General features: G+C 55.5%; 2 protein-coding genes across 7 annotated transcripts in view; one reads left to right on the top strand and one right to left on the bottom strand.

Annotated features, from left to right (window-relative positions):
- VWCE (von Willebrand factor C and EGF domains) overlaps positions 1–10,506 on the top strand; it is a 28,008-nt gene extending 17,502 nt beyond the window's left edge. For 4 of the 6 annotated variants that reach the window (XM_047693096.1, XM_047693093.1, XM_047693099.1 and 1 more), the window contains 10 exons: positions 425–510; positions 1,788–1,905; positions 2,426–2,511; positions 2,999–3,148; positions 3,778–3,874; positions 5,189–5,271; positions 6,598–6,688; positions 6,771–6,853; positions 7,127–7,217; positions 9,509–10,506. In XM_047693096.1, the coding sequence (XP_047549052.1) occupies positions 425–510; positions 1,788–1,905; positions 2,426–2,511; positions 2,999–3,148; positions 3,778–3,874; positions 5,189–5,271; positions 6,598–6,688; positions 6,771–6,853; positions 7,127–7,217; positions 9,509–10,113 (1,490 nt within the window). In that variant the 3' untranslated portion in view covers positions 10,114–10,506. The remainder of the gene's footprint in view (positions 1–424; positions 511–1,787; positions 1,906–2,425; positions 2,512–2,998; positions 3,149–3,777; positions 3,875–5,188; positions 5,272–6,597; positions 6,689–6,770; positions 6,854–7,126; positions 7,218–9,508) is intronic. The other 2 variants (XM_047693095.1, XM_047693094.1) reach the window with 2 other exon arrangements.
- Positions 10,507–16,993: 6,487 nt separating this feature from the next.
- On the bottom strand, positions 16,994–25,795 carry LOC125078929 (pepsin A). Its single transcript, XM_047692202.1, has 9 exons — positions 25,693–25,795; positions 25,094–25,250; positions 22,859–22,976; positions 22,182–22,300; positions 21,292–21,491; positions 19,675–19,791; positions 18,583–18,727; positions 18,397–18,495; positions 16,994–17,296 (listed from the first exon to the last, which is right to left on the bottom strand). The coding sequence occupies exons 1-9, from the start codon at positions 25,746–25,748 to the stop codon at positions 17,147–17,149; spliced, it is 1,161 nt and encodes a 386-aa protein (XP_047548158.1). The 5' UTR covers positions 25,749–25,795; the 3' UTR covers positions 16,994–17,146.
- Between the last annotated feature and the right edge of the window lie 1,125 nt (positions 25,796–26,920).

Here is a 26,920-nt window from a genome sequence, read left to right as displayed (position 1 = left end):
AAACAGGCTCCCCAAGGAGCAGGGAACCTGATGCAGGGACTTGATCCCAGGACCCTGGGATCATGACCTGAGTTGAAGGCAGACTAACCGACTGAGCCACCCAGGTGCCCCGGGACAGTCTCTTTTCATTTCTGCTTTTCTGTTACTCTTTAGTGATTCTGGGAGTCCCCTCCCTTTTTGTTTAAGGGTCTTAGTCTACATGTGGGTCTTAGTTTCATTCCTGCGTCAGTTTCCAAGCAGCAGTGTAATTTCCGTAAGGAGGGGCTTGGGAGGGAGTGGCTGGCTCCTTGAATGGGGCACATGCTGTGGATATGGTGGGAGGATCTTAGCTTCCCCAGGGTCCCCCGACCCACCACCATTCTGCTTTCTCTTTAGCTGCCCCAGCCCAAAGACCTTGAGCTGCCTCTCCCTTTCTCCCCCGCAGTGAGATGCTATTTCCACGGCCGGTGGTACGCAGACGGGGCTGTGTTCAGTGGGGGTGGTGACGAGTGTACCACCTGTGTCTGCCAGGTAGGTGGGTGCAGGAGACGGCCGGGTGCAGGGCTTCCCGAGCATGCCTCAACCCGGAGAATAGGAGCTGCCGTGTGGCAGAAGGGACACGGAGGAAGCAGAGACATTATGGGGACCTGCGTTCACCAAGGACTTCCCACCATCCCACCGTTCTCCCTTTAGCGGAGCTATTTATAGAGCACCTACTGTGTGTCTGGGGCAATGTTGAGTGCTGGGGGCACAGCTAAACACAGGACAGCCCAGGTCCCTTCTTCAGGGGGCCCACAGCCTAGGTGGGCCACGGGCAGGTGGTGGCAAGGGTTCCTGACCAGAGGGGCAGGCTTCTTGGAGGGAGGGGAGCTAAGCCAAGATCTGCAGGGTGAGGACTTACCAGAAGAGGAGCCAAGGCAGGGGTGCCTGGCAGGGGGCAAGAGTATACGCCTGTTGTCAGGGCTTGAAGATGTCCCTTCTGGCAGAGTAGGATGTGGGCAACGAGTCAGGCAGGAGAAGAGACTGCAGATGGGGGGTGCTTGGGGTTGGGGTCTGAGAAGCAGGGCTCGGGGCGGGATTCTTGTGTAAGGGATTTTCCAAAGATTTGCAGGAGGAGCCAGCCATGGAAGCGGGACCGGGGGGTGAAGGGGGGGGAAGGAGCCAGGTGACCACAGGGTCTCAGGCTGATCCCGTGGGGAGCTCTGGAGTGAGTTGCACGGCCAAGAAGGGTGTGGCCAGAGGCCAGGGAGCTGCACTTGTCTGTATTCTCTCTGCTCCCAGGGAGGGGAGTGGGGGGGTGAAGGAACCATCCAGGTACCTGGAGGGCCCGTCCCCTGTCAGCCAAGGCAGTACTTGGGGGAAGGGGTCTTGGGGAGGAGGGGACCCCATAGTCTCTGCCTCAGACTCAGTCATGAGGGGCTTCGTCAGCCTGGCGGAGGGCTCTGGCCTCGGCAGAGCTGCTGATGGGTTCTAGGTTTGGAGCTGTGCGATTCCATTGGTGCACGGGAACTTTCTCTGGCTGCGGAGTGAGGGCAGACTGGAGTGAGAGCTGAAGTGAGGGCATGAGGGGCTGGGGTGCAGCCGGGTCCAGCAGGGACCCCCATCCCAGCAGCTGGGACATCCCGGAACACGGTTCCAGCCTTCCCCCGCAACCTCCTGCCTCCCACCTCCACTCCTACTCCTGCTCCACGAAGATTCTTTGTCACTTTTAGGAGGGTGACAGCAGCCTTCTAGGCTCCTCATTAGCTTTCGGATGGCCCAGGGCTGGGGAGCTGCCCTCACAGCCTGTGCCCTTGGTTCTCTTCCAGAATGGGGAAGTGGAATGTTCCTTCACACCATGTCCAGAACTGGACTGCCCCCGAGAGGAGTGGTGGCTGGGCCCTGGACAATGCTGTTTTACCTGCCGGGAGCCCACACCCATGACAGGTGCGGCCCCTCGGCCCTACTTGCTGGCATTCTGCCCGACATGGGGCCTGGATGCCCTCCAAGAGGCAGGCTGCGTGGCCCCTGAGGAGATCGTGTGTGTGCGTGTGCGTGTGTGTGTGTTTTGGGAAGCGTGTCTATGTGTGAGTGTGCCTGTGTGTGTGGGAGTGCCATCTGCGTGTTTGTCTCGGAGTGTGCGTGTTTGTGTGACGGGCCCGTGTGTGAGTGTGCGCACTTATGGGTTCGGAAGTTGGCATCTGTTTGCATGGGCCGGTCTGTGCGGAACAGGCGCGTGTTTGGAGGGAGCACCCCCGCCCCCAGCCCCCTGCTGGGTCGGCAGCTGTAGGCAGCCCCTGGGCCCAGCAGGGGGCGGAATGGACACTCTGCGGGACCATCTGTGTGGCATGAGCAAGCCCAGCGTCTGTCCTTGGGTGGGGGTCGCCCTGTAGGTTGGGCAGGCATTAGGGACCCTCCTCAGCCCTTGTGCCCCACCGCGCTTTCTCCCTCATTGTCCCCTGGCCAGGCTGCTCTCTCGATGACAACGGGGTTGAGTTTCCGATTGGACAGATCTGGTCTCCGGGTGACCCCTGTGAGTTATGCATCTGCCAGGTGAATGGCAACCTGCACGCCTTCAGCTGCTCCCCCAACCCCTGGCTGTCCCTGCCTCGCCCTGAGCAGAACCCCTTGGCCCTGACCGGGTCCTCCCTGTCGCTCCTGAAGCTGTCCCGCTCCTATGCCGGCAGGTCCCGTTTGTACAGAATGGGGTGTGAGCCGCTGGTCCGGGAGCAGTCAGGGTCCCAGGAGCAGGATTTCCCTGGGGACGGATAACCGAAGGAGTAGGGTGGCCCGAGGCTCCACGGTTCAGGTCTTCCCTGTGAAACTGTGGAGATTCCTTCACAGACCTAAAGCTGCGACCTCAGCTTGGCGGAAGCGGGTCAGGAGACGGGTCTTAGAGTCGATGGGCCCAGAGGCAAACAGCTGCTTACCAAGGAACAGCCTGGTTTCCGCTCGCTGTTTAAGCACTTGCTGGCTTTCCTTTCTGCTTTAGAAGAGCTTTTAGTCCCTCGGATCTTAGAGCTTTATCTCTCAAAACAAGGGCCGTGCCCCCGGGGGGTGTCTGCTGGACACACAGACTCTCCAGGCTGCTCAGACCTCTGCACTCAGAATCTGCATTTTAATCCCCCGGGGTGACTCGTCTGGCCATTGGCATGTGAGAGGCACAGGCTTCACGGGTCTCCGATGCACGGTTTGTGAAAAAACCCGAGACCCTTGCAAAACTTGGCAACGTTTCATCGGAATTACAGTTGGGAGGAGGGCACATCTGCTCCCTCTCCCCTTTATGACTGACCAGGGCCCTCATAGTATGAGAAAGCAACACAAAGGCTTCATCAACAGAGTCTTAGAGACAAAAAAAAAAAAAAAAAAAAAGGAAACCATATGTGGTGCTTTTGTCTTCTGACATAGACATTTCCGGTGGAATAGTTTTCTATAAAAATAGGATTTTATTGTACTCCATAGGTTTGGGGTGAGCGAGGGGTCCAGGGAAAAGCTGAGAGAAGAACTTGGATGGGCTGGTGTTGAGCTCTGGCTGCCACTAGAGAGGGACAGGAAGCCTCGGAGACCAGAGCCCCGCTCTGACCTGCTCTCTCAGTACATAAGGAGGCTCACACCCCCTTTCCCCAGTAGCCGGCCCTCTTTGTGGGGGACCTGCGACCCCCCCAGCAGCATCATGGTACCCTTTGGGCCAAGCCTCGGCCAGTGTGCAACACGGCCCTTTCTTGGGGGTGGAGGTGGGCATGCTGGGAGGCTGGAGAGCGACAGGGAGGTGGGGCCGGGGTTACAGGTAGGGTCTGGGTGAAGTTCTTCCTCCTTCAGGCAGATGGTTCAGTGAGCTGTAAGAGGACGGACTGTGTGGACTCTTGCCCTCACCCAATTCGGATCCCAGGACAGTGCTGCCCGGACTGTTCCGCAGGTAATTTCCTGCTGGCGGGGGGCGGGGTGTGTGCAGCACAGCATCCCCTGCTCCCCTTGGCAGAGATCCCTGACACTGCCCCCTTCTCCGCACATATCTGGCCTCACCCTGCACCAGGCTCCTCCATGCAAAGTTTGGGCCCCACAGGCTTCATCCCCACAGCCCCATGGGGGATGTCCCACAGGGCAAGCCCACCATACAGATGAGGAAGCCGGACTTCAGAGACCTAAATCTGTCTGCCCAAGGCCAGCCCTATCTGGGTGCTGGAAGCAGATACAGACATTCTCCGAGCTTCCATCCTGGGTGGGTGGGGGTGACCAAGGAACCATATGAGTGAAACAATTAGGGAACAGTGAGAGAACTTAACAATGCCACTTTATTTTTTTAAAACACTTTCTTTCTTTCTTTTTTTAAAGATTTTATTTATTTATTTATTTATTTGACAGACAGATATAGAGAGAGAGATCACAAGTAGGCAGAGAGGCAGGCGGAGAGAGAGAGGGAGAAGCAGGCTCCCCGCAGAGCAGGGAGCCCAATGCAGGACTCAATCCTGGGACCCTGGGATCATTTCCTGAGCTGAAGGCAGACACTGAATCGACTGAGCCACCCAGGTGCCCCTGCTTTATTTTTTTATACCAATGTTCCCCTTTTCCATGATTTCAAAAGTAACATTTTATTGAAGTACATACAGCAAAAATAAAAACAACTAAAAAGGGCCCCTTATCACTTTTAGCCTCATGGTTTTGTTTTTCTGATCTCTTTCAATGAAGTATCTCTGTTTCTGTAGGCCGCAGGTTTGTAACATGTACCTGTATCTAAGAAATAACATACTGATGTTCTAGAACATTCCCCTGATGTCTTATCACCTGCTTTCATTCTTCCCAGGATGTGATAAATGTCCTCAAGGTGGCAGCATTCAGATCAGACCTCAGCGGGCTTGGGGAAGCTGAGGGGAGAGATGTGGGGGAATGTTCTGGAAGGTGGGGACTGGGTGAGTGGGTTGCTGGGGGAAGAGCAGAGAGGATGGCTGTAGTGCCTGGGCCAGTCCCTCTGGCCTGATCCTGCCCAAGAAATGCTCCCTTCCTTGGAGGTGGAGACACTCTGACTCCTCTGCTAAACCCAGTGCAAAGAAAACAAAAACACCCAATCCAGACCTGTGTTTTGTCCCTTCCCCAAACCCTGGGGATGACTGCCTGGGGAGGCAATTGGCCTGACCTTTGTTACTCAGAAGACTCTCAGACCTTCGCCCTTGGCAGGAGCCTGGTCACCAGCCCCCTACCCAGTGAGCACTCACCCCCATGCTCTCTCTGGCAGGCTGTACCTACACAGGCAGAATCTTCTACAACAACCAGACCTTCCCGTCCGTGCTGGACCCGTGTCTGAGCTGCATCTGCCTGGTACGGCCCACCCGGCCCTGACCCCTGTCTATGGAACCTCCCCACAGGCTCACACCAGTTCCAGAACCTTGGACGCCCATCCAGAGCCCCGCACAGGGAAGGTCATTCTAGGTCACGGTGAAAGTTGACTCCCTCTAGCCCTACCCACGGTCAATCTTTTTTTTTTTTTTTTTTTTTTTTAAGATTTTATTTATTTATTTGTCAGAGAGAGAGCGAGAGTGAGAGCGAGCACAGGCAGACAGAATGGCAGGCAGAGGCAGAGGGAGAAGCAGACTCCCCGCTGAGCAAGGGGCCCGACGTGGGACTCAATCCCAGGACGCTGGGATCATGACCTGAGCTGAAGGCAGCTGCTTAACCAACTGAGCCACCCAGGTGTCCCCCCAGGATCAATCTTTACCAAGGGCCAGAGAAATCTTTTTAAGCTTGCCTCATGAAAGTCCTCTGCCAGCGGGCATCTTGGGGGCCCCTTATAGTGTAATGTGGGAGTGTTCCCTGAGGGCTCAGGGGAGGGTCTCAAGCCCAGGGCTGAGCCACCATCTTTAATAGACTCCCATTATGGTGCTCTTGCTGTGGGCCGGTCTGGCTCTCGGCCGTTTCCCTGCATGAGCTCAGTTAATCTTGGGGAGAATCCTATGAGGTAGGAGCCACCATGTCCTCCATCTGTGGGTCAGAAAAATGAGGCACAGAGAGATGAAGTCATCCTTCCCTCAAGAGCCTACAGCCAGTCCTGCTAGTCGGCGGAAGTGCCAGGAGTCCAATCCTGGTGTTCTGAATCTCTGCTCGGGGAGGCGCACTTGGCCTCTAAGCCAGACTGCCTCTCAGTCTGAAAAAGCATGTGGGACTGTTCGTAAGATTCAGATTGGGAAAACGGCTGGGGGTGGGGTGGGGGGGCCGGCCTTGCTGCTTGTGCTGCAGGAAACGTTTGATGCAGGGGGAGCCCCTTTGCTGGCAGTGGGTGAAGATGCAGCGTGGAAAGGGACAGGGTCCGTGGGATCAGAGGACCTCAGGGCGAACATCTCGGCCTCCGAGTGGCCCTGTTCATTCATGGGCTTTGTGGAGCTCCAGGCTTCTAGGTCCTTCTCTCTCCTTGGTTTTTGGTGCTCACCCTTCCTGGGTAATTCATGGGTTTGTTCAGCTGGGGCCTGGTGCCAGATGAGCTCCCTTGTGGGGCTTGCCCTCTGTCAGGAAGACAGATTCTGAGTGAAGGAACCTGTCCCCGCACCATGGGGGCTCCAGTGGGCGCTTGATGGCTCTGTGGCTGTCCTCCCAGAGGGTCCTGGCGGTGGCCCAGAACAAAGGGCCTCGTGTGTTTTCTGTGTCGCGCAGCTGGGCTCTGTGGCCTGCTCCCCCGTGGACTGTCCCATCGCCTGTACCTACCCTTTCCACCCTGACGGGGAGTGCTGCCCGGTGTGCAGAGGTGAGTGGGGGAGCCACCGCCCCACGCCCGAGGTGCCTGGGAGGCCTCGGCTCTCACGGCCCGGTCTCCTCTGCCCCTGCAGACTGTAACTACGAGGGAAGGAAGGTGGTGAATGGCCAGGTGTTCACCTTGGACGATGAGCCCTGTACCCAGTGCACATGCCAGGTAAGCTGGGCCTGGGGACTGCTGCTTGCCTTTGTCCCTTTGCAAAACGCTGAGTCCCCTTAGTGCACAGAAGCCCATCTTCCTCCCGCTTCCCAACTTTAAATAACAGCCAGAATACCTTTGGATTCGATGGTGCCCTCCCTCTTTTGGGTTCCTTAAAACCTCCATCCCAGGATATTTCTGTGGGTGGAAGAGGGTACTCTTCCGTGGGGGCACTGTTCCGGGAGGGATGATGATCTGGGCTTCCTCATGTGTGTCCTTGTGCTTCCCCAGCTGGGAGAGGTGAGCTGTGAGAGGGTCCCCTGCCCACGGGCCTGCTCTGAACCCTCTGGGCCCCCCGGAGACTGCTGTTCCTCCTGCCCAGGTAAGCGGACCTCTGGGTCCTGAAGCTTCTCCACTGTCTTCCTGCACTTTGCTCTTCTTCCCAGAAATCTAGAACTTGTAAAGGGCTGGATGTGCAAAGCCCAGGCTCAGAGAGGGAATGTGTTTTGCCCGAGGTCACACAGCCAGCATGTGGCGAGGACACATGGTTGGGCCCTGTGGTTAGCAGGTGGAGTACTGGGTGGTGGGGCATTGAGAGCCCTGTGGGGCCTCCTGGGGCAGGACAGCGTGTCACCAGACAGGCGTCCTCACCTGATGGGGTCCTCGAGAAACAGGAAACTCATCATGATGTAGCTGGTTCCCCATACTCCCACAAGCTCTGCACTGTGTGTCTTGAATTTTTCTGATTTAACATGTCCATAGAGTACCTTAAATGTGGCTATTTTATGCTTCTTTTTTTTCTTTTAAAGATTTTGTTTATTTATTTGACAGACAGAAATCACAAGTAGGCAGAGAGGTAGGCAGAGGGGTGGGGGGAGGCAGGCTCCTTGCCAAGCAGAGAGCCCAATGCAGGGCTCGATCCCAGGAACCTGGGATCATGACCTGAGCCGAAGGCAGAGGCCTTAACCCACTGAGCCACCCAGGTGCCCCTTTATGCTTCTTTTTAAAAAAAGATTTTATTTATTTATTTGAGAGAGAGAGAGCACAGGCAGGAGGAGGGGTAGAGGGAGAAGCAGACTCCCTGCTGAGCAGGGAGCCTGATGCGGGACTCGATCCCAGGACCTTGGGATCATAACCTGAGCCGAAGGCAGACGGCTTAACCACCTGAGCCACCCAGGCACACCCTGCTTTATGTTTTTTAAGTTTCCAGGAAGACAGTGAGTTTTTCTACTGTTTTTGTGGCCTGGATTTCCTCTTGGATAAAATACCTGCTTAACTCCTTTGGCCTTTTGAAGAGGATCCTCTCTATTTAGGGTCACTTTTGGGGTCTGTGGCTGGAGAAGCGCAGCCCTCAGGACTGGTGGGGGCTGGAAGCCTCCTGAGCCCCTCCGGCCCTGTTGCTGAGAACCCTTGATTTGTAGATTTTGCTTCCTGAAACCGCCACACGCTTCTCGGCAAGCTGATGGTTATTCCGCCTGCTGTCCGGAGGCTAAGCGTTCACAAAGAAGCTGGGCCGCGTCCAGAGCATGTGACCTGTGTAACCTCCTTTATTTGCTCCCAGGAATGTGGCTGCTGTGGTTATATCTCCATTTTGCAGATGGGCAAACGGAGACCCAGAGAAGTTAGGTTTCTGTCTTAAAACTGCTCTCTATTGGTGGCGCTGGGCTCAAGCCCAGGTCTCCCTGATTCCTTCCCCCGTGCTCTGCTGCCTCCAGATGGGGAAACAGAGGCATAGGGAGGTGAGGCGCAGCACTGGGCCCCTTCTCCTGGAACACACTGCTTTGGCTGCGTTTGCCTCGCACCTCTTCCTAACAAGCGCTCCATATAAGGAGAAACCACTTTTTGTGGCGGTAGAATGTGAATGGTTTCCTTGCGGCAATTAACAAAAGCCACAGTTTTCATGACTATAAATCACGTACCGTTCCATTCACACACTCCGTGTACAAGCCAGGGCCTTCAGGCATGTTCAGAGTTGGGGACCGTCCTCCGGGTGATTTTTAAAATATAATCATTCCCGGTTTTCTGGGTTCGACCACATCTGTCTCCTCCTGATTGTACCTTTCTCCAACACTCCTCCTTCTTGTGGTTCTTCCCCACTGTGTTCTCTTTGCCCATCCTCTTCCTTTGCTTTTTCTCCTCCCGCATATCAAGCTGTTATGATATTCCAGGCTCCAGGCTGAGATTTAAAAAAAAATTTTTCAACAGACTTGGTTTTTTTAGAGCAGTTTAAGGTTCCCCGCACAAGTGAGCAAAGGTGGGAGAACCTCTCCTACTCTCAGCAGCTTGCATGCAATGGAACGTTTATTACGATCAGTGAGCCTCCCGCCCTGGCACATGGTAGTCAGCCGAAGTCCGGGTTAACTGCAGGGTGTGGGCTGGGATTTCCCACGCACCATTCATTGAGTCTTCAGAGTGGCCCTGTAAGTCGTTAGGATGCCCATTCTATAGATGGGAACATGGAAGCCCAGTGGAGTTATGCACCTCCTACAAGGTCACACAGCCAACGCCTGGTAGAGTGAGTTGGGCGGACTGCCTCCCTCTGCTCCTGGTTCCCTCTTGGTCTCGCTCTGGAGGCAGGGGCCACTGGTCCTCAGCAGCCATGAGAGGTCTCTATCCCTGCCGTGGCCGTCTGGGGGAACCCCAGGGCATCTTGTTTCCTCCACCTCTCCCTAGATGCCCCAGAGAGGAAGTCTGCGGAGGTCAGCAAAGCAGCTCGGAGTCCCCGTGGAGATGCCGAGGCCCCGGTGAACTGTAGCTCCTGTCCAGGCCCCCCGGCGGTGTTGCCTCAGAAGCCAGTGCCCCATGTCCTCCAGCTCCTCCTCAGAACGAACCTGTCTAATGTGCAGACTTTACCCACGAGCCCCTCAGGAGCCCGGGCCTCGCCCTCACCCCCTTTGGGGCCTGAGGGTACATTCCCAGGGGAGCCTGTGGCCTCCCGGCCCTCACCAGGGCCTTCGATCCCTCCAGGAGCCTCCACTCTACCTCCAGCCTCTCCCGGGGCTCCTGGGCCTCCTCCTGTTACTCCAGAACCATCCGCCTCCACCTCTGAGGTCCAGACAGGGGCCAGAAGGTCTTCTTCACCGGCCGTTCTCCTGACTGAAGCTTCAGCCCATTCCACGACGGCCCCCAGCCCCTCAGAGACCCCCGCCACCCTCCTCAGGCCTCGCAGACCCTCTCCCATCGCCTCCAGACTCTCTGCGGTCCTTACAACCACAGCCAGCTCCAGCCCCCAGTGGCCCGCTGCAGGGACCTCACGGGAGGACGAGTCCACCGGGTAAGCAGGCCTCCAGGTCGGGGCCCTGCCTGGGAGACGCTGGACAGAGAAAAGGGCCAGTGGCCCTGGGAGCTGGCAGGGAGGCCCTGGGGCGAATGAGGCCACTGACCCCGGACGCTCACTTCTGACCTCCGGCTCCTGGAGGGATGGGAAGTCCCCAGGACCCCTCGCAATCTCGTCCCCAAGAAGCATTTGGAACGTCCTGTGAGAACAGCAATCGGTACTCTCCTTGGACAGCACTGCCGGCCTGTCTTTTGAGGACGGCTGGTGTTGCTGAGCTCCCCGCTTTGGAGGAGAGGAGTCAGCGAAGGCCCTGGATTCCCCTGGGACTGGGCCACCAGCTGTCCCGTGTCCCTCCCTGAGGTTTCCTGATTAAAGCCTGTCTCAGTCTCCCCCACACTGCCCTGCTCACTCACTTCTCGCCTTTGGAAAGGTGGGGAAACGTCACTCCAAGCCCATGGGTGCTAAACCAGCACCCCACCTCAACCCTCCAGCTCAGGAGAAAAACCAGCACCCAACTGGGGTGGCGTGGGGTGGTTTCTTGTGGAAGCACCTGCTGCCTTTGACACTGGGGGGCTCCTCCAGTGAAAAGGGAAAGGATGGAGGAGGAGGCTCCGTGGGTTGGGTTCCCTGGGGGGGAGCCTCGCGGAGATGGACTGGGAGTGCACGGTTGCCCAGGGTACCCTCAGCAGGGGCACCTGCAGGCAGGTGGGAGGCGGGGAGGGCAGCAGCGAGGGAGAAGTCCTAAGCCTCAGCCAGCCCCCTCTGAGGCTAGGGTGGCCCTTCAGAGTTGTCCTGAGTTGGCGCCAGGAGCCAGGGCTCTGTGCCCGGTGTTGACCAGTAATACGAACTGGGCTGCCCCAGGCAAGGGGCGTGACCTTGGCAGGGCTCCCTTCAGCCCAGGCCCTTCCTAAGAAGGCTGATGGCCGAGAGCTCTTAGCCAACAGCCTTCCCAGCAGCTGGGGGAATAAATATCCAGTCTTGAAGGGGGGTCTGGGCAGTGGAACCCAGTTCACACGACAGATGGAAAGAGGACAGTGCTGTCATTAATGGGGGTGGGATGGAGATGGAGGGCAGGGAGCTCTGCTGTCACCGAAATCCCTTTATTCTGCAAGCCCCAGGGCACAGACCCTACCCACATTTGCGGGGCATCGCATCCCCCTACCCCGCAGCTCTTCCCTGCCCGGCTGTTCAGCGCACGTCCCAGGGTGGAGCTTCTGTGGGGGCGCTGGCTGCAAGGCCATCTGGGGCACCGACCCAGACCCTAGTGTGGCAGTGAGGTCCTAATCCCCGCGCGGTGGCAGGAATAATGAATTTCTAGTTTGGAGCGTGGAAACCCAAGGCTTGAGAGAGACCTTCTTGTCCAGTAAGACCTGAGGCATGGGGTGCGGAGTGAAGTCTGGGATGCTCTGGTCAGCTGTGACCCACCCAGGGACCTTAGGTCCGACTCCTTCCTCTGAATAATGTGACACGGAGCGGTGACCGTGGCATGTGCTAATGGCTCCATACCTCTCCGTGGTTTGTCCTTGCACCCCGGGGCCGCCGGCGCACGTCGTGATGCCCCCCGGGATCTGATTTCAGGGTGAACGTGCAGCACGCTGGCTGTCTCCACATTACCACTTCTCCAACAGTCCAGCTGTCACTGTGGTAGTGGCTGAGAGTGTCAGTTTTCTCATCACTAGTCCATAAAGTGCGCAGTTTGGGTTTTAATACCGGTCTCCCCCTCCGTAGAGCCCAAGTTAATCGTGTTTATGAATGTTCGGAAAAAGCAAACAAAGGGCAGGAGGATAGCTGTAAACATTTTTCCCAAGGTGGTCCAAGCCTACAAAACAAAACGAAACAAAACAAAAACGCTTCTCTGGACTCCCTCTCCCCATTTACAGTGAGGACTGCAGAGGCCCAGAGACGTGTCCTGAGGTCACTTGGATTGTGACATCTGAGCTGGGAGGAGAGCCCTGCTTCTCTGACTCCCCGCAGGCTTTTGTCCCTTCGCACCACACCTGCTTGGATTCTTCTGGTGGGGTTTCAGGGACAGTTTGTGCAGGGGGCTGTGATTATCCTACTTCGGTTTGGGCTCCCCACCAAGAGCAGACCTCGAGAGAAATATTTGGGGGAGAGTCATTGACGTGGCAGGGAGTGATCCAGGGGGCACGGCGAGGGAGGGGGCAATGAGACAGATGGAAGAAAACCAACCACGGTGCGTTACAGAGCAGGTCACAGCTGTAGGTTATGGGCACCTGGTCCTTCTGCAGACCTTCTGGGAGACTGGCACACACCTCAGCATTGTCCTCCTTCCGTCCCTCTCTGGCTCCCGGGCTGTTGGTTCTCCAGCCTGTCTAGCTGGCTGGGGACAAGGATGCAGACTGCCTCCTTCCCACTGACCACACGCAGGCTCTCGGGGGAGAGGTGAGGGACCTGCCTGCAGAGGGCCTCTGGGCTGGCCAGGATTCTCACTGCCTCACACGGTGGTCAGCACAGTCCCTTCCCAGGACCCCTGGGGGGTTCAGAACTGTCCCCCTTCAGGTAGTGTTGACATGACACATTGGGAGGCCCTAGTGGGATCTAACTTGGTAAGAGCATGTTCTGCCCGAGAGAAGCCTCAGGATGCTCGGGCCCCTGTCTGGGGCTGGCCGGCTCCAGCAGCCCCGAGGATTGCCTTCAAGACCCCGGAGGGGTGAGGGCTGCTTTTAATGAATGGGAGGAGCTGGTCTGAATTCTTGGACTCCAAAACTCTGTGGGGTGGCCATGGGGTGGTGTTTGGTTTTGGGGAACCCCCCCCTTCAGTGTCCCTTGCCTGGATTCCACACTGGGGAATCTTCAGAGAAGCAGTAGAAGGTGCGGAAGAGAGGATGCCCGAAGCTGGTCCTTGGTGTCAGTTTCACCGGACCTATGGATTCCCAAGGAGCCAAATGATCAGACCCAGTTCGAGAGACCCGATATTGGAGGTTTTCAGATCCACAGATTCCAGGATAAACCATAGTAGGCTTCAAATGAGGATAACTCAGGGGCACCTGGGTCGCTCAGTCGGTTAAGGGTCTGCCTTCAGCTCAGGTCGTGATCCCAGGGTCTTGCAACTGAGCCCCATGGCGGGCTCCCTGCTTGTGTGTGTGCACTCCCTCTAGCAAATAAATAAGTAAAATCTTTAAAAAAAATTTAACAGGGGTGCCTGGGTGGCTCAGTGGGTTAAGCCTCTGCCTTCGGCTCAGGTCATGATCTCAGGGTCCTGGGATTGAGCCCCGTATTGGGCTCTCTGCTCAGCAGGGAGCCTGCTTCCCCCTCTCTCTCTGCCTGCTTGTGATCTGTCTGTCAAATAAATAAATAAAATCTTTAAAAAAAATTTAAGATAACTCGGAGGTTTAAGAATACCTTCCTTTAGCTTTTTAAAAAATATTTGTTTTTTGGGGGTGCCTGGGTGGCTCAGTCATTAAGTGTCTGTCGTCGGCTCAGGTCAAGATCCCAGGGTCCTGGGATCGAGCCCCTCATCGGGCCCCCCACTCAGCAATGAGTCTGCTTCCCTCTCTCCCACTCCTCCTGCTTCTGTTCCCTCTCTCGCTATGTCTCTCTCTGTCAAAAAAAGAAATCTTTTTTTAAAAAAAGAATAGTTTAAAAAAATAGTTTTTTAAGACTTATTTCTTTGACAGAGACAGAGAGGGAGTGGACAAGCACGGGGAGTGGCAGGCAGAGGGAGGGGGAGAAGCAGGCTCCCTAAGGAGCAGGGAGCCCAAATGCAGAGCTCCATCCCAGGACCCTGAGACCATGACCTGAGATGAGGGCAGATGCTTAAGTGACTGAACCACCCAAGTGCCCTGTGTTTTGTATTTTTGTGTGTGGGTTTTTTTTTTTTTTTTTTAAGAGAGAGGGTGAGAGTGGGTGAGGGGACAGAGGGAGAGAGAGAGAGAACCTTAGGCCGACTCCCACTGAGTGCAGAGCCTGACGTAGGGCTCAATCTCACGACCCTGAGATCACTACCTGAACCAAAACCAAGTCAGAGGCTTACCCGACTGAGCCCCCCAGGCGTCCTCCCTTATTTTGAATGTGTAATATGTTCACATCATCAGATATAAAAATGTATAAAATTGTGTCCAGGGTGATATCTCCACCATCCCACATCTACTCAGCTCCCCTCTTCCTCCTTTTACCGTTTCTGATTCTGGGTGTCCTTTCTCAGTTCCTGTATGTAAGTGGAAGAAAATCTTATTTTCTTTCTCTGTAACCCAAAGATAGCATGGTCTAGGCCCGGTTGTCACCTGTTAGTGTGTGTGTGTGTTTCACCTCATGATTTCTCAAGCTTTCCCCAGCACCTGGGGAGCACACTCATTTCTAACCTTTTTACACCAGCTCAGCAGCTCCTTGCATGCATTATAGTCTGCTGAACTGCCCCCTCTCCCCCGGTGGGAGGACATTTGGGTCATTTCCAATCTTGCTTTTGCAAAAGATGCTACCAAGAATAACCTTGTACTTACATCATTCTGCACGTGTGCAAGTGTATGTCTTAAAGCTAAATTCCCAAAAGGGAAGTTACTGGGCCAGAAGATCTCCACATTTCTCATTTTGATAGATATTGCTGAACAGCACTCCTTAGGGGCTGTACCTGTTTCTGCTCTCATCGGCTCGGCGTGAGACCCCCGCGTCCGGGGGAGGGGGCGTGTGGGTTCCACAGACGAGTGGAGCGGAGACCCAGGAGATGAAAATATACTCCTGGGTAAGTGTGAAGGGGAGGGATGGATCGAGCTGTGCTTAGATCCCTGAGGTCTGCAGGGAACAGAGAAAGATGACGGGAGGGAAGCCTGAGAAGATAGAACAGGAATGTGAATCTATCTTATCTTGGGGTGTGGGGACGGGGGGCAAAGCAGAAAGAGTCTGATCAGACATGTCAGCTCTGGGTTTCCCAGTGCAAACGGTCTGTTTAAAGGGGAGTCTTTTTAGATTCTCTCTGGATGCAGGAATCCCAGGGCGAGGAAACGGAAGAGGGGTAGGAGGGATGGGCTGAGGTGCAGCTGCGGGGTCCCAGGAGCAGAGCAGGAAGGGTCCAGGAAGACGGGCCCGTAGCCCCAGAGCCTAGTACGCTGCCTGGCTCGTGGGAGGTACTCGGGAAATGCCAGAAACACAAACACTGCAAAGGGGCCCAGATGGTGTGAAATTCCTCCCCAGAAACCTGAGAAGTCCACCTGTCTGTCTCAGGACCAGATAGGACTGAGTGGGGGTGGGAGCCGACCCATATGCTGTCTGAAGCGTGCCCCCGGTGAAAGAAGGTCGTTTTCTTGTCGACAGGTCTGTTGTCTTGTTTTCTTGTCGTTTTCTTTCAAGGTCATCTTGAATTCATCACTCAGTCTGCAAGTGTTGATTGAGCACCTGCGATGTGCCAGGCCCTGCTCTTGACGCCATGGCTTCAGCTGTGCCGGCCCTCATGGGTCTAAAGCAAGCACTGGCAGAAATGCAGTGCTTTTCTGCACCCCGAGTGCCGCAACAGATAGGAAGGCTGGGGTCTGTGAGATGGTGGTCAGGGAAGCCTTGGCAGGGAGGTGCGTGTAAGCTGGGGTCAGCAGGAGCCTCGGTGGTTGCTGGTCAAGAGAAAGGGAGCAGCAGCCCCCGGCAAAGGGCACCGTGTGTACAGAGCCCAGAGGTAGGGAAGGAGTTTGGGTATTTGTGGAGGTGGCAGAAGGTCAGTGTGGTGGGGACTCAGGGGGAGGGGGTTAAGGTGAGGCAGGGAAGGTACTCCGGGACCAGAGCGTGAAGAGGCTGGACGATGTATTGTCTTATTCCAAGTGCAAGTGCAAGGCATGAATTAAAGGTTTTAGGCAGGGAAGAGATGTGATCAGGTTTTCTGTTTCAAATAGATTGTTCAGTTCTGGAAAATGGGCTGGGGAAGGGGTCCGTGACATTGGGGAGACCCGGGGCACCCTAGAGCCCAGCAGCTTATATTTGTGTGAGTGACAAACAACACACTGGAGGAGGATGTGACAAGAGAGTTTCCCAAGCCGTCCCTGTCTGGGCACCCCAAAGTCACTCCCTTCCCGCAGGGAGGCCCAGCACCAGCCCTCAGCCTGGAATCCGGGTCTCCAGCTGTGGGAGTTTTCCCAACAGTCCAGCCGAGGAGGGCAGGACTGCAAAAGGCTTGCTAGCAAGAGAGGCACTGGCCTCAGGTGAGCTGGGTCAAGGTCAAACAGATGACTTCCTGGGAGCCTTTGGGAAACCAGCCTTCTGTACCTCCAAGCAGGGCCTAGAATGCTACTTTGTTTTTTCCTGGGCGTTTTGCTACCAAACCCACTGGGAGGAATGCTTCTCCATTTTTTCTGTTTGCCAGTGAGGGTGTATTTGCTGACTGGCCTGCCCACTGCCTTCTCCCAAACTCTGCCCAACCCCCACCCCATCCTCCCCCCACCAACCCTGGGAACTGGAAAACCATTGGATCAGTTCAGTGTCCCGCACCCAGAGCCTGGAGGGGTTTTCCAGTGTTCGTCTGGATCAATCAACTCATCCCAGAGAGCAGCCTGGTAGATGTGAGAGTGTCACCCTTGGTCACCCCTCCTCCCCCTGCCTGGCCTGCTTAGGAATATCCCCATCAGTGGAAGGCTTCCTCCTCCTGATCTCTTCCCTTTTCTCACTATCTCCTACCGCCTTTGGGAGAAATAAGAAGTTGACTCCCTCACGGAGAACCTAGGTGCCCCATTTCCGAGGAGGCAATGGGCCTGGGATTTCTGGTGCCCGTCTTTCTCTCCTGGCCCCAGCCCGGCGTGCTGAGGGCCCATCATCTCCCCGGCTCCAGACGGGATGTGTAGCCCTGTCTGGTGTCGTCCAAGTGGACGTCGTCGTCTTGTCCCTTTGCCCCAGTGTTCTGATCCTGGTGGTGTGGGAAGAAACACAGAGCACGTTTTTCAGGAGGATGGGTTTTTATTCTACGTTATTGGTATGACAGGGAAGGGGGCCAGGATTCCACCTCCACAGGCGCCTAGGAAGCACAGTCAGGAGAATTATATACATCTAGAGTGGGCGACTAAGGCTAGATCTTCCTGAGACGCGGCAGGAGAGACGCGGGCTCAGGCCACGGGAGCCAGGCCGACCTGGTTGTTGGCCCTGTCGAAGACCGCGAAGTATTGGCGGATGAAGACGTCACCCAGGATCCAGAGCTCTCCGGAGGCGGTGGGGAGGTTCATGCCTTGGAAGCCGCTGACACAGCCCTGCTGGTTCTGGAGGAAATGAGAAGAGAGCTGGAGACGGGGCACAGGCTCCCCGGTGACAGGGCATGGAGGCAGCCGCATGGCAAGCGCAAGGGAGGAATTTCCTGGCTGATGTCCGGGGACCTGGCTCTTCTTGGCCAGGGGTCTGCCTGTATAAGCTGCTGGCTCTGCTGTTGGTTTCCAGGGATTACTAGACATGATCCAGTGTTTCTGGCAGACACACAGACCCTGACATCAGCATCAGAGCTAAGAGGTTTGGGGAGAAGTCAGCTGCCGTGAAGGATTTTGGAAGCCCTGGTGACACAACCTTTTCTCATTCTGACCCCGTCCGGTGGCAAAGCACATCAGCTGTGAGTCCTAGGGGACACTGGGGCCACTACCTTGGCTGTACATTAGAACCGCCTGGGGAACTTTAGGCCACACCCTCCCACTGCTTAGACCACACCCCCTCCTAATTAATCAGCATCCCTGTTGGGGGTGGGGACAGCCTAGCCATCAATACTTCTTGCTGAATGACATCGACCCTTGGGGCAGAATTGGTTTTCCACCTGGCATTCCAATAGTCCGGGCGGCGTAGTCCTGTGGCTCATCTCCACCAAGGAAAGATTTGTTACTTGGTAGAGATAGTAGGAGCATCACAAACCCTGACCCCACAGAAGGTAGGGTTTCCATTTGCTCAGCCCTCTGTATCTTCGATGTGTTCAATCCCACTCGATCACCCCACCCACACCCTGGGGGTGGGGAAAGCTGACATCTTTAGCTTCTAGACCAGGACACTGAGAGCCAGGACAGGTTGCAACTGGCTCGGAATCATGAGCCGGTCACTGAGACCCAGAGCTTGGACTCAGGTGTCCGACTGGAAATCCTCTCTTCCTGACACCAGCCTTTTCCTCCCTTTTCCCCTTGGGGGGAGGCGCATCCCCCCATTTTCATTCATGCACTTATTTTAAGCATCTTCTTTTTCTCTGGAGGCTGTCCAGAGCAGATGTCAGCTTCAGCCTGTGGAAGATCACTTTCCCTTGTGCAAAGGCTGGGGTGGTGGGGGGTGAGGGGCGCATGGCCACGTTTGCTGCAGGCGCGCGTAGGTGACTGGCCCCAAGCCCCCTTACCTGCAGGATGTAGGCACTGGGAGGCAGAGGGTACTGGATGCCGTTGATGGTGAAGACAATGTCGGGCAGGTTGTTGATGGCTGAGCAGCTGATCACCATCTGGAGAGAGGGACGGTTAGGAAGACTTTGATTTCTCCTACATGGCCCACCCACCGCTCGGGTCTAGAACAGGGCAGCTGGATTCACCTGGCCATATGAGTCCTGGCTGGCTCCGATGGTACTCTGGATGTTGGCAATGGCATTGCTTGGGCCAGTCAGCAGAGAGGTGCCTGTGTCAACAATGGCCTGGCAGCCCTGACTGCAAGCGATGGCCTGTCCGTTCATGGTGATACTGAGGATGAGACACAAGTAAGCATCTCCTGAGCCCCCGGGGCATGTATCTCCCCCAGGAGGAATCAGGTAGCCCCAGAGGGGCCCTCTTCCATCCATGGGCTGATACATAAAATTCCAGCTACTCTCATGCTTTCACACATTCAGTTACTCCACAAATATCGACGGAACGCCTGCTCTGTGCTAGGCACGGGAGATGCACAACCGGACAGCCGCATGGTTCCAGGCTGCGGCGAGTGCATGGTCTGGGAAGATGGGTTATGATGGTGCTAGAGCAGGAGGAGCAGGACACACGGCCAGGGGACAGGGTGGTGGTGTCAGAGAAGGCTTCCAAGAAGGAGCAGAGCTGGAGGAGGACAGCACAGGCAGGGACTGATGGAGATACTGAGCAGCAGCAGGAGGCAGAAGACGTGATGGGCTGGGGCAGACACAAGGTGACCAGTATGTGCCAGTTTGTTCGAGTCCATCCTGGTTTTTGTACCTCGAGTCTGGTGTCCCCGGAAACAGCTCATTCCTGGGCCAACCTGGGCGGCTGGCTGGTCACCCTAGCAGGCCAGCTGGGTGACAGACAGCTGGGGAACGAGGCTGCTTGGGGGAGGGGCAGGTTCCCAAGGGGAGAGTGGAAAGGAATGCCTTGAAACCAGTCAGCCCCTTCACCCTAGGGTGGGAGGGACATGGGATAGTTCCATGCCCCGGGTGCTGGGGTGTGTGGATGCGTATGCTGGGGGATTGTCCTGCCTGTTTGACCAGAAGGAAAGTGGCTTTCCTGTTCCAGTGAGATACCTTTCTTGGGGTCTCTCTGGCTTGGCCAATACGTTCTCCCCTGGGGTACATTTCCCTGTGCTGGCTGTTCGAGGGGGATTCTAGAAAGCTTAGTTAACTACAGGTCCTTATGGAAAGGAGACCCAGGGCCCACGGCAGGGTGTAGGCCATCCACAGAGCTCTCACCTGTCCACGGAGATCTGCCAGTAACCCTCGACAGAAACGGGCACCCAGTTCAGGTTTCCAGTGAAGTAAGAAGAATCAATGCCACCAAACATCACCACGCTGCCACTCTGGTCATTGCTATGGAAAGTGGGGGTGAGAGACAGAAACTCATTCATTCATTCATTTACCCGAATATCTACTCTGAGCATCCCAAGAGCTATTCTTGATGGGGCTCTTGCCAGCGCCAGGAGCTGTGCCAAGTGTATGACAGACACAGTGGAAATTTTCATTTCCACTTTACGGTGAGGCTCGAAGACATGAGGCAACTCCCCCAAGGTCACACGGCCACGGAGCCACCGAGTGCCTAGGTCCTTCTGGTTCCAAGGCGTGTGGTTTCTACCCCATGTTCGCTCTCCTTGCTGCAGGGACCTCAAGAGAAGCAAATACGTGACAGTGGCTGCTTGTCAGGACCGGATCATGTAGTTCCCTGGCTCTCAGCCAGGGGTGGTTTCCAATTTGCCAGCACCTGGGATGTTTTTTGATTGTCGTGATTCGGAAGGGGTAAGGGGGTGCTACTGAAAGCTAATAGACAGGCCAGGGAAGCTGCTAACCATCCCATGATGCACAGGACAGCGCCCCAGCTGTAAAGAATTCTCTGGTCTCAAATGTCCAGAGTGATTGTGATGGAGAAGGCCCCGATCGGTCGGAGAAATAAGATAAATACCGAAGTAGCCATAAAGACAGGTTCTGTGTATGAGCCGACTGGAATATTAAGTGGCCAAGGGCAGACACGGAGGAATGGCTGCTCCTGTTGTAAATTCCAGGAGTCCTGGTTCCTGGGACATTTGCTTTCTAAATCTCTGCAGTTTCAGGTCAGGCAGGGAAGTAAAGGTGGGTGAAGATAGGAAATTAACCAGGGAAGAACTGGCCACGGATACAACGGGCCCCACTCGGCTAACCCCGCCCCACCTCCCGGCAAACATCCACCTGTACAGTGCGACCCAATGAGGTGACGGCAGAACAGTTAGCCACTCCGGGAGAACATCGAGCGCAGCAAAGCGCTTGGAGAGAGCAGGATGTGTCGGAGGAGGGCTGAGTGTCTCGAGGAAACTGATGACACCCTCTGATAATCTTGCATAAACCTTTGCTCAGCGAAACCAGCCCTTGGCTTATTCTTTACTCATTCTTCCAATTAATTCATAGTCATAACCGGAACGTGGATTTTGTTGACTAACAGAAGAAACTTGCTTTCGTCAGTTAAAATTCCCTTGTTCAAAACATTAAGTCCTATTCTCATTTTTTGCTCTGGAATTTTGGCCCCCATTTTAAGTGGATTCACTTAATCCACTCCTGGGGGCCAGCCGCGAGGGGACTGGTGCTGGGAGCAAATGGCTAACGACATTTGATCGTGTAAGTCAAGGCAACAAAAGTCACGCTGGTAAAACAAGATGAAGGAAGGAGGTTGGTCAGGGAGGGATTTGACACCTTCGTCTCCAAGATTTACCTCTTGAGACTCGGACCTTGACCTTTCAAATCCCTTGCGGGCTGAGACCCCGCCCACCCCACCCAGCCCTGGACAGCCGGGCTGGGCCACGTGGCTGTGACCAACCCCCCCCACCCCGGCCCCGCCCAACTTACCTGCTTAGGTAGACGGAGAAGAGGTCCTGGGAAACCAGCCCCTGGTTCCACATGTTGTCGAAGACGGGGGTAGCCCCGGAAGATGAAATCTGGGGATAGGCCAGACCCAGGATGCCGTCGAAGGGAGCGTAGTACAGGAAGGAGCCGGGCTCAGTCTCGCTCAGACCAAAGATCTGGTTGGTGTCTGAGATGCCTCCAACCTGAATTGGGGGAAACCAAGATGCTCTCCATCAGCACGTGTTGATGGAGCACAGTGGGGCGCCAGCCGTGGGCCCAGAGCATCCCCGCTTCATTTCGAGTAGGACTCTGCTCCCCGGGCAGTGGGCTGGAAGGAAGGGGGAAGGACTGGCTCCAGGAATGCTTGTTACTGATCTCCAGATGGCCTCGGTTGGAGACAGAGAGTGAGAATTTGGGGCTGAGCAGATGGTCACAATGTGTGTGTGTGTGTTTCTGATGACTGGATGCAAAGCAGACCTCGGGCGAGTCAGAGCCCCTGACCCCAGCATCACCCCACGGGGGGTGGGGTGGAGGGGCTTGTGGAGTTCTCCTGGGGGGGTGGGGAGGGCTGCAGAAGGGGGTATGGAAAGGGGGGAGGATGTGCTGAAGGAGAACTGAGCCTTTTTGCCGTCTGCTCCTGTCCCCTGCCTAGCATTCAACTTGTGGGTGCGGAGGTTGGCTAATGGCTCCTGGCCTTAACCCACCACCACACCTAGAAATGTCAGTGACATCTTTGCCATGTTCGCTTCCTGCATCCTTCTCAGGTTACTTTTGTGGTCACTGAGACCCACATTGCTTGAATAAGCTTGCTCTGGGGGTGGTGCACTGTGCTCCCCAGGGTCCTGGGAAGATGGCTTCAGGGTTGGGTGGGTGGCCAGCTGTCAGGTGCTCACCTGGACGGTGTCGTAGCCCAGGATGCCTGTCATGCTGCCGGTGCCGTAGGCGATGGAGACTGTCTGGCTGGTGCCCTCGTAGGTGGAGGACTTCTGAGGGTTGAAGCGCTTGTGGTTGGCTGCCAGAGCGAGAAGTAATTACGTCAAACTCAAAAAGCAGAACAAGAGTCATGGGCTGAGAGGGTCTTCCTAGAGTGGGTGCCTTGTTTCTGGGTGGGCTTTGGAGGAGAAAAGTAACCTCTCCCCTGAACTTTAGAGCCTAAGAATCCCAGTTTCCGCTTCTGTCTAGTTGGGCCAGTCGGGACCCTGTCCCGGATGGGAGGTCCCCAAGGACACCCTGGTCTCCCCTCCTCCTGGAAGTCTTCCTGATTGCTCCCCTGAGCAGAGCAGCCTCATGGCCACCCATGGTGCTAAGCACCTTCACGCTTCTCTCGCCAGTGGGCTGACGTCCCCGAGGGCAGAGACCATATGTGATTCACCCCTCAATCTTTGGGCACCTAAGCCCAGTGCTTGGCACATAATAGGTGCTCAGTTAATGCCTGTGGCGTGAATCCCTGATTGACACCCACCCCCCCACCCCCCAGCTTGAAAATGGACCTATTTGCAGCCCTGGGTGTCCTGGGCTCCCCGACGGGTTGGTGCCGGGAAGCCCAGGTGGGGAGGGGCCATGAACTCACAGCACGCAGGACTGGAGCAGTAGACGGAGGGCACCCAGAGGTTGGAGGAGCCGGTGTCAAAGATCACAGTGAACTCCTGAGGGGGGGTGCCGATGCCGATGGTGCCGAAGTACTCCATCTATCAGGACGGGGTGGGGTGGCACAGTTCACTGAGCACACTGTTCGCCGGGACCCCATGGCCCAGAGTCCCTGCGGACTGTGTCTGGGTTGGCGCCTCCACCCACCTTCCAGACTTTCCCTTCGCTGTTCTCTTAGCCCTTCTCTCCCTGCCCAATGCATCCATTCTTCAAGGCCCAGCCTGGTCTCCCCTCCTCCTGGAAGTCTTCCTTGGTTGCTCCCCTGTTATCCTCTTACTGTTCTCTTCTAAGCACCATGAACACCCAATGATAATCAACTGTCCCCTCTTCAGCTCGTGTCTTGTATATCTTAGTCTCATTTTCCTAGAGAATGCGCGTTCTTGGAAAGGGGTGGGACCTGACAGCACCCATCAGAGTATACGCTGAAATGCTTCTCCAGTAAATTGTCGATGGGGAGATCAACGAGTCACCTAACGAAGGGGACCCCTGGAGATGTCAGATTCCTTAATCTAGGTGTGGGTGGCAGGCTCAAGAAAGGGCACAAAAGGACACAGTCAGGATTGTGATTCTCAGTGGCAGTCCTTTCTCCCTCGCCAACTCTGTTCCAGCCCCACTGGTCTTGTGACTCTTGGATGATGACAAGTTCCTTCCCCTCCTAGGGCCTGTGCACTAGCTATTTCTTGTGTGAGGAAGATGTTTACTCTGGATCTTTCCTTGGCTGGCTCCTACTCATCACTCATTCAGAGCTCCAGTGAAATGTCCCCTCTGCCAAGAGGCCCTCCCTGACTCCTTTATCTGTATTTGCCCCCCTCCGTCTTTCTTCTCCCCCTTACTCGATTTTTAATTTGTGACCCTTGTCATTCTCTGAAATTATCTTACATTTATTTGTCTCTAACTTGTATTTCCCTCTAGACTATAAGCTCCGGGAACGTCACTTCTTCTCCACCACTTCCTTAGCTCCGTGCACACAGTAGGTGCTCCATACGAATTTGTTAAGTGAACAGGTGAGCCGACTTTACCGAGCCCTTACGAAGGTCCAGGCCCTGTGTTAAGCACTCTGAAAAGCATTATTGCCTCCATTACTTGCGACGACACCACGATGGTAGATTTTAGTGGTTCCGTTTTGCAGACGAGCAGGTGGAGAACGTAAATGACTTGCCCCAGGTCAGGCGGCTCACGGGCCTGAGAGCTGAGCTCGGGGCCGGGGCTGGCAGATTTCACAGGCAAAGCTCCGAACGACAGGCAGCCTGGTCTCCTACCCTTGGCCCAGGGCCATTCACCGTAGGGACACGTAGGCCATTCACAGTAGGGACATTCACAGTAGGGACGCGTAATATCTACCAAAGGGCAGGGTGTGGCCATGTGGTCCCAAACTGGGGAGTCACAGTAATCTTCCTCAAGCTCCAGTCTGGTCATGTCAACCCTCCTGGTTAAGACAATTCTGTGGCGGGTGCCTGGGTGGCTCAGTGGGTTAAAGCCTCTGCCTTCGGCTCAGGTCATGATCTCGGGGTCCTGGGATCAAGCCCCGCATTGGGCTCTCTGCTCAGTGGGGGGCCTGCTTCCCCCTCTCTCCCTGCCTGCCTCTCTGCCTACTTGTGATCTCTCTCTGTATGTCAAATAAATAAATAAAATCTCTCTCTCAAAAAAAAAAAAAAAGACAATTCTGTGGCAATTACAGGAGACTCTGACTAAGCTCCACCCACCGACTCCTCAGGCCTCGCTGTGCCTCCTTCCCTTGTTCTCTGCTCTCCATGAACACCGGCCTCCTTTCCTCAAATGCACTCTGTTCCCCAGTGTCACGGGGTCTGGCACAAGCAGTCACCCCCTGGGAAGCTCTCTTGTCCCCTGGAAAGCCTGGCTCTTCCGTCAATGTTTGCCCCGGCCACACCCTCCGAGCATGAGACATTTACTGTTCACTCTTGGCCTGGTGGCACCGTTCAGGGTTTCCGAGGGTCTCTGCTAACCTCTCTCTCCTAGACTGAGTGGCACGAGGGCATAAACACTGGATGAGTGAATGACAGAACCAGGGAGAGCAGCAGCTCTGACTGTGAGTTTTCCTGCATGCCCTGTGCCTCTGAGATCCTGCCTGGGAGCCCTGGCCCACCATCCAAGACCCCTGGGAGCCCCTTTCTCCTCCGGGGCCAGCCTGGGCACTCACGTCCATGAAGTTCTCCAGGGGCTGTGTGGCCATCACGGGGTCCTCCGGGGGGAAGTACTTGCTGGCTGGGTTGGGGCTGTGGTTCTTCAGGAAGTCCCCTAGGAGCCCATGGTCCAACAGGGTCTTTCTCAAGGACTTCTTTTTGACCAGGGGAACCCTGCAGCAGAGTGTGAGCAAACGGGTGGGTTGGAGGAGGCAGAGTAGTCAGGCGAGGAGTCTGCTCGTGGGGTGCCATGGAAGCCTTGGGAGGTAAAGGAAGCTGGCCCAAGAGAGGAACAAGGAGGGAGAAGCTGAGGTGGGAGACGCTTCTCTTTTTGGCACACTAATGCAAAGAGGTTGAGCGGGTACCCAGAGTCAACCGGCCTGGTCCTGGAGCTGGGAACCCAGCCCGGGCAGGACTCAAGACCTATGTCGGCTGTGCTGCCTCCCCAAAAGGGCAGAGGGAGACAAGAAGGGAGGCCGGAGGAAGTGGAGGAGAGACAAGTTGGATGAGGGAAGCAGGAAGAAAAACCTGAGGGCAACAGAAAGGAACATGAGAGGCAGCAGAAGGAAACAGCTCCGGGAAGCTGGTCCTGGGGCTATGTGTCCCCCAGACTCACTTGATGATGGTGCACTCAGAGAGTGCCACCAAAGTGATCAGCAGCAGCCACTTCATGGTTCTTCTCGGCTCCCGATCTCCAGAGAAGGGTCGAAGGCTGGAAAGTGTACCGCAGCAGACAGGAGCTGCTCCTTATATACGGCCCAAGGGCTTGGGGCTGAGCCTTATCAGCCTCCAAATGTCACCCATTTTCCTAGCCCCAAACAGAAAAGTTCCTGATAAGATTGTCCCCGCCCCTCAGCTCCGTTCGGGAAGTTTCCAATCGAGTAGATTTCCACTGTGACCGTCCCCCACAGTGGGGATGGATCAAGCTATGGAGTCACGGCTTATTCCTTAAATAATGGAATTCATTAAGACTTGACAAGTTGCACGTTTTCACAAAATTGGTCTAAAGTTCACTTAATACTGAACAGATGTCAAGGGGGCTTGTTGTACTCTGATCTGCCCCTGGGGGATACCCCTGTGAGAACAGTCCCCCCAAACAGTGATGGTCCATGTTCCTGTAGCTGCTACCCCAAAGCTCATTCTTAGGTCGGTGGTTCGGGACTCAGGACACATTTTCACACAGCAATGTCCTCCTGAGGGATTGTTGGGTGTCAAACTCGCCTAAGGTTTCTCAGGGCAGTTGAGCTGACTCTCGGGAAGGGGTGAATGTGGCACAGAGGAAGGGGAGAGGCTGGAGCGAGTGGGAGAATACTGCCTTCCTTTGCTGGAGGAAGCAAACTTGAACCTGGCTGCGTTTGTCATTGAAATCTGTGCCTTTCTCGTTTCGCACCCCTTCTCTCCCTACTGCTCTTCTCTCGCCCTCTCAGGTTTCTGGAAGCCTCCACCTTGGAGACCCCATGAGGGTCTGACTCTCCCAGGGGCTCCATGCTTAAAACATGGCCACATCAGCTACAGTGGATTTGCCCAAAGCTATCTGGGCAAATTCATACTAGCATGTGAATGACTTAGAAGAGGATCCTCTTAAAAAAAAAAAAAAAGGAGGATCCTCTTCTTGGAAGAGGGTGCTTATCAACCTGTAAGATTCTCTACCTTGTGGGGCTTCATCAGTGGACAAAATAGAGTGACAGCTTTGATTCAGCAGTTGTGGGGGACAGAGATAGGCAGGAGGGAGGGCACCAGCCAGTAGTAGCAAGCCCTGTCTGTGGATCTTGTTTGGAGATCCGATTCCCTGGGCCATCCCTGGTTTTTCCAGGATCAGGAGACACAGATTCTGTGAAAGCTCC

Source organism: Lutra lutra, chromosome 10, assembly GCF_902655055.1.
Source record: "Lutra lutra chromosome 10, mLutLut1.2, whole genome shotgun sequence".
Taxonomy (NCBI): domain Eukaryota; kingdom Metazoa; phylum Chordata; class Mammalia; order Carnivora; family Mustelidae; genus Lutra; species Lutra lutra.
Note: the sequence above shows the minus strand (reverse complement) of the source record. Positions and strands in the feature narration are given on the sequence as shown.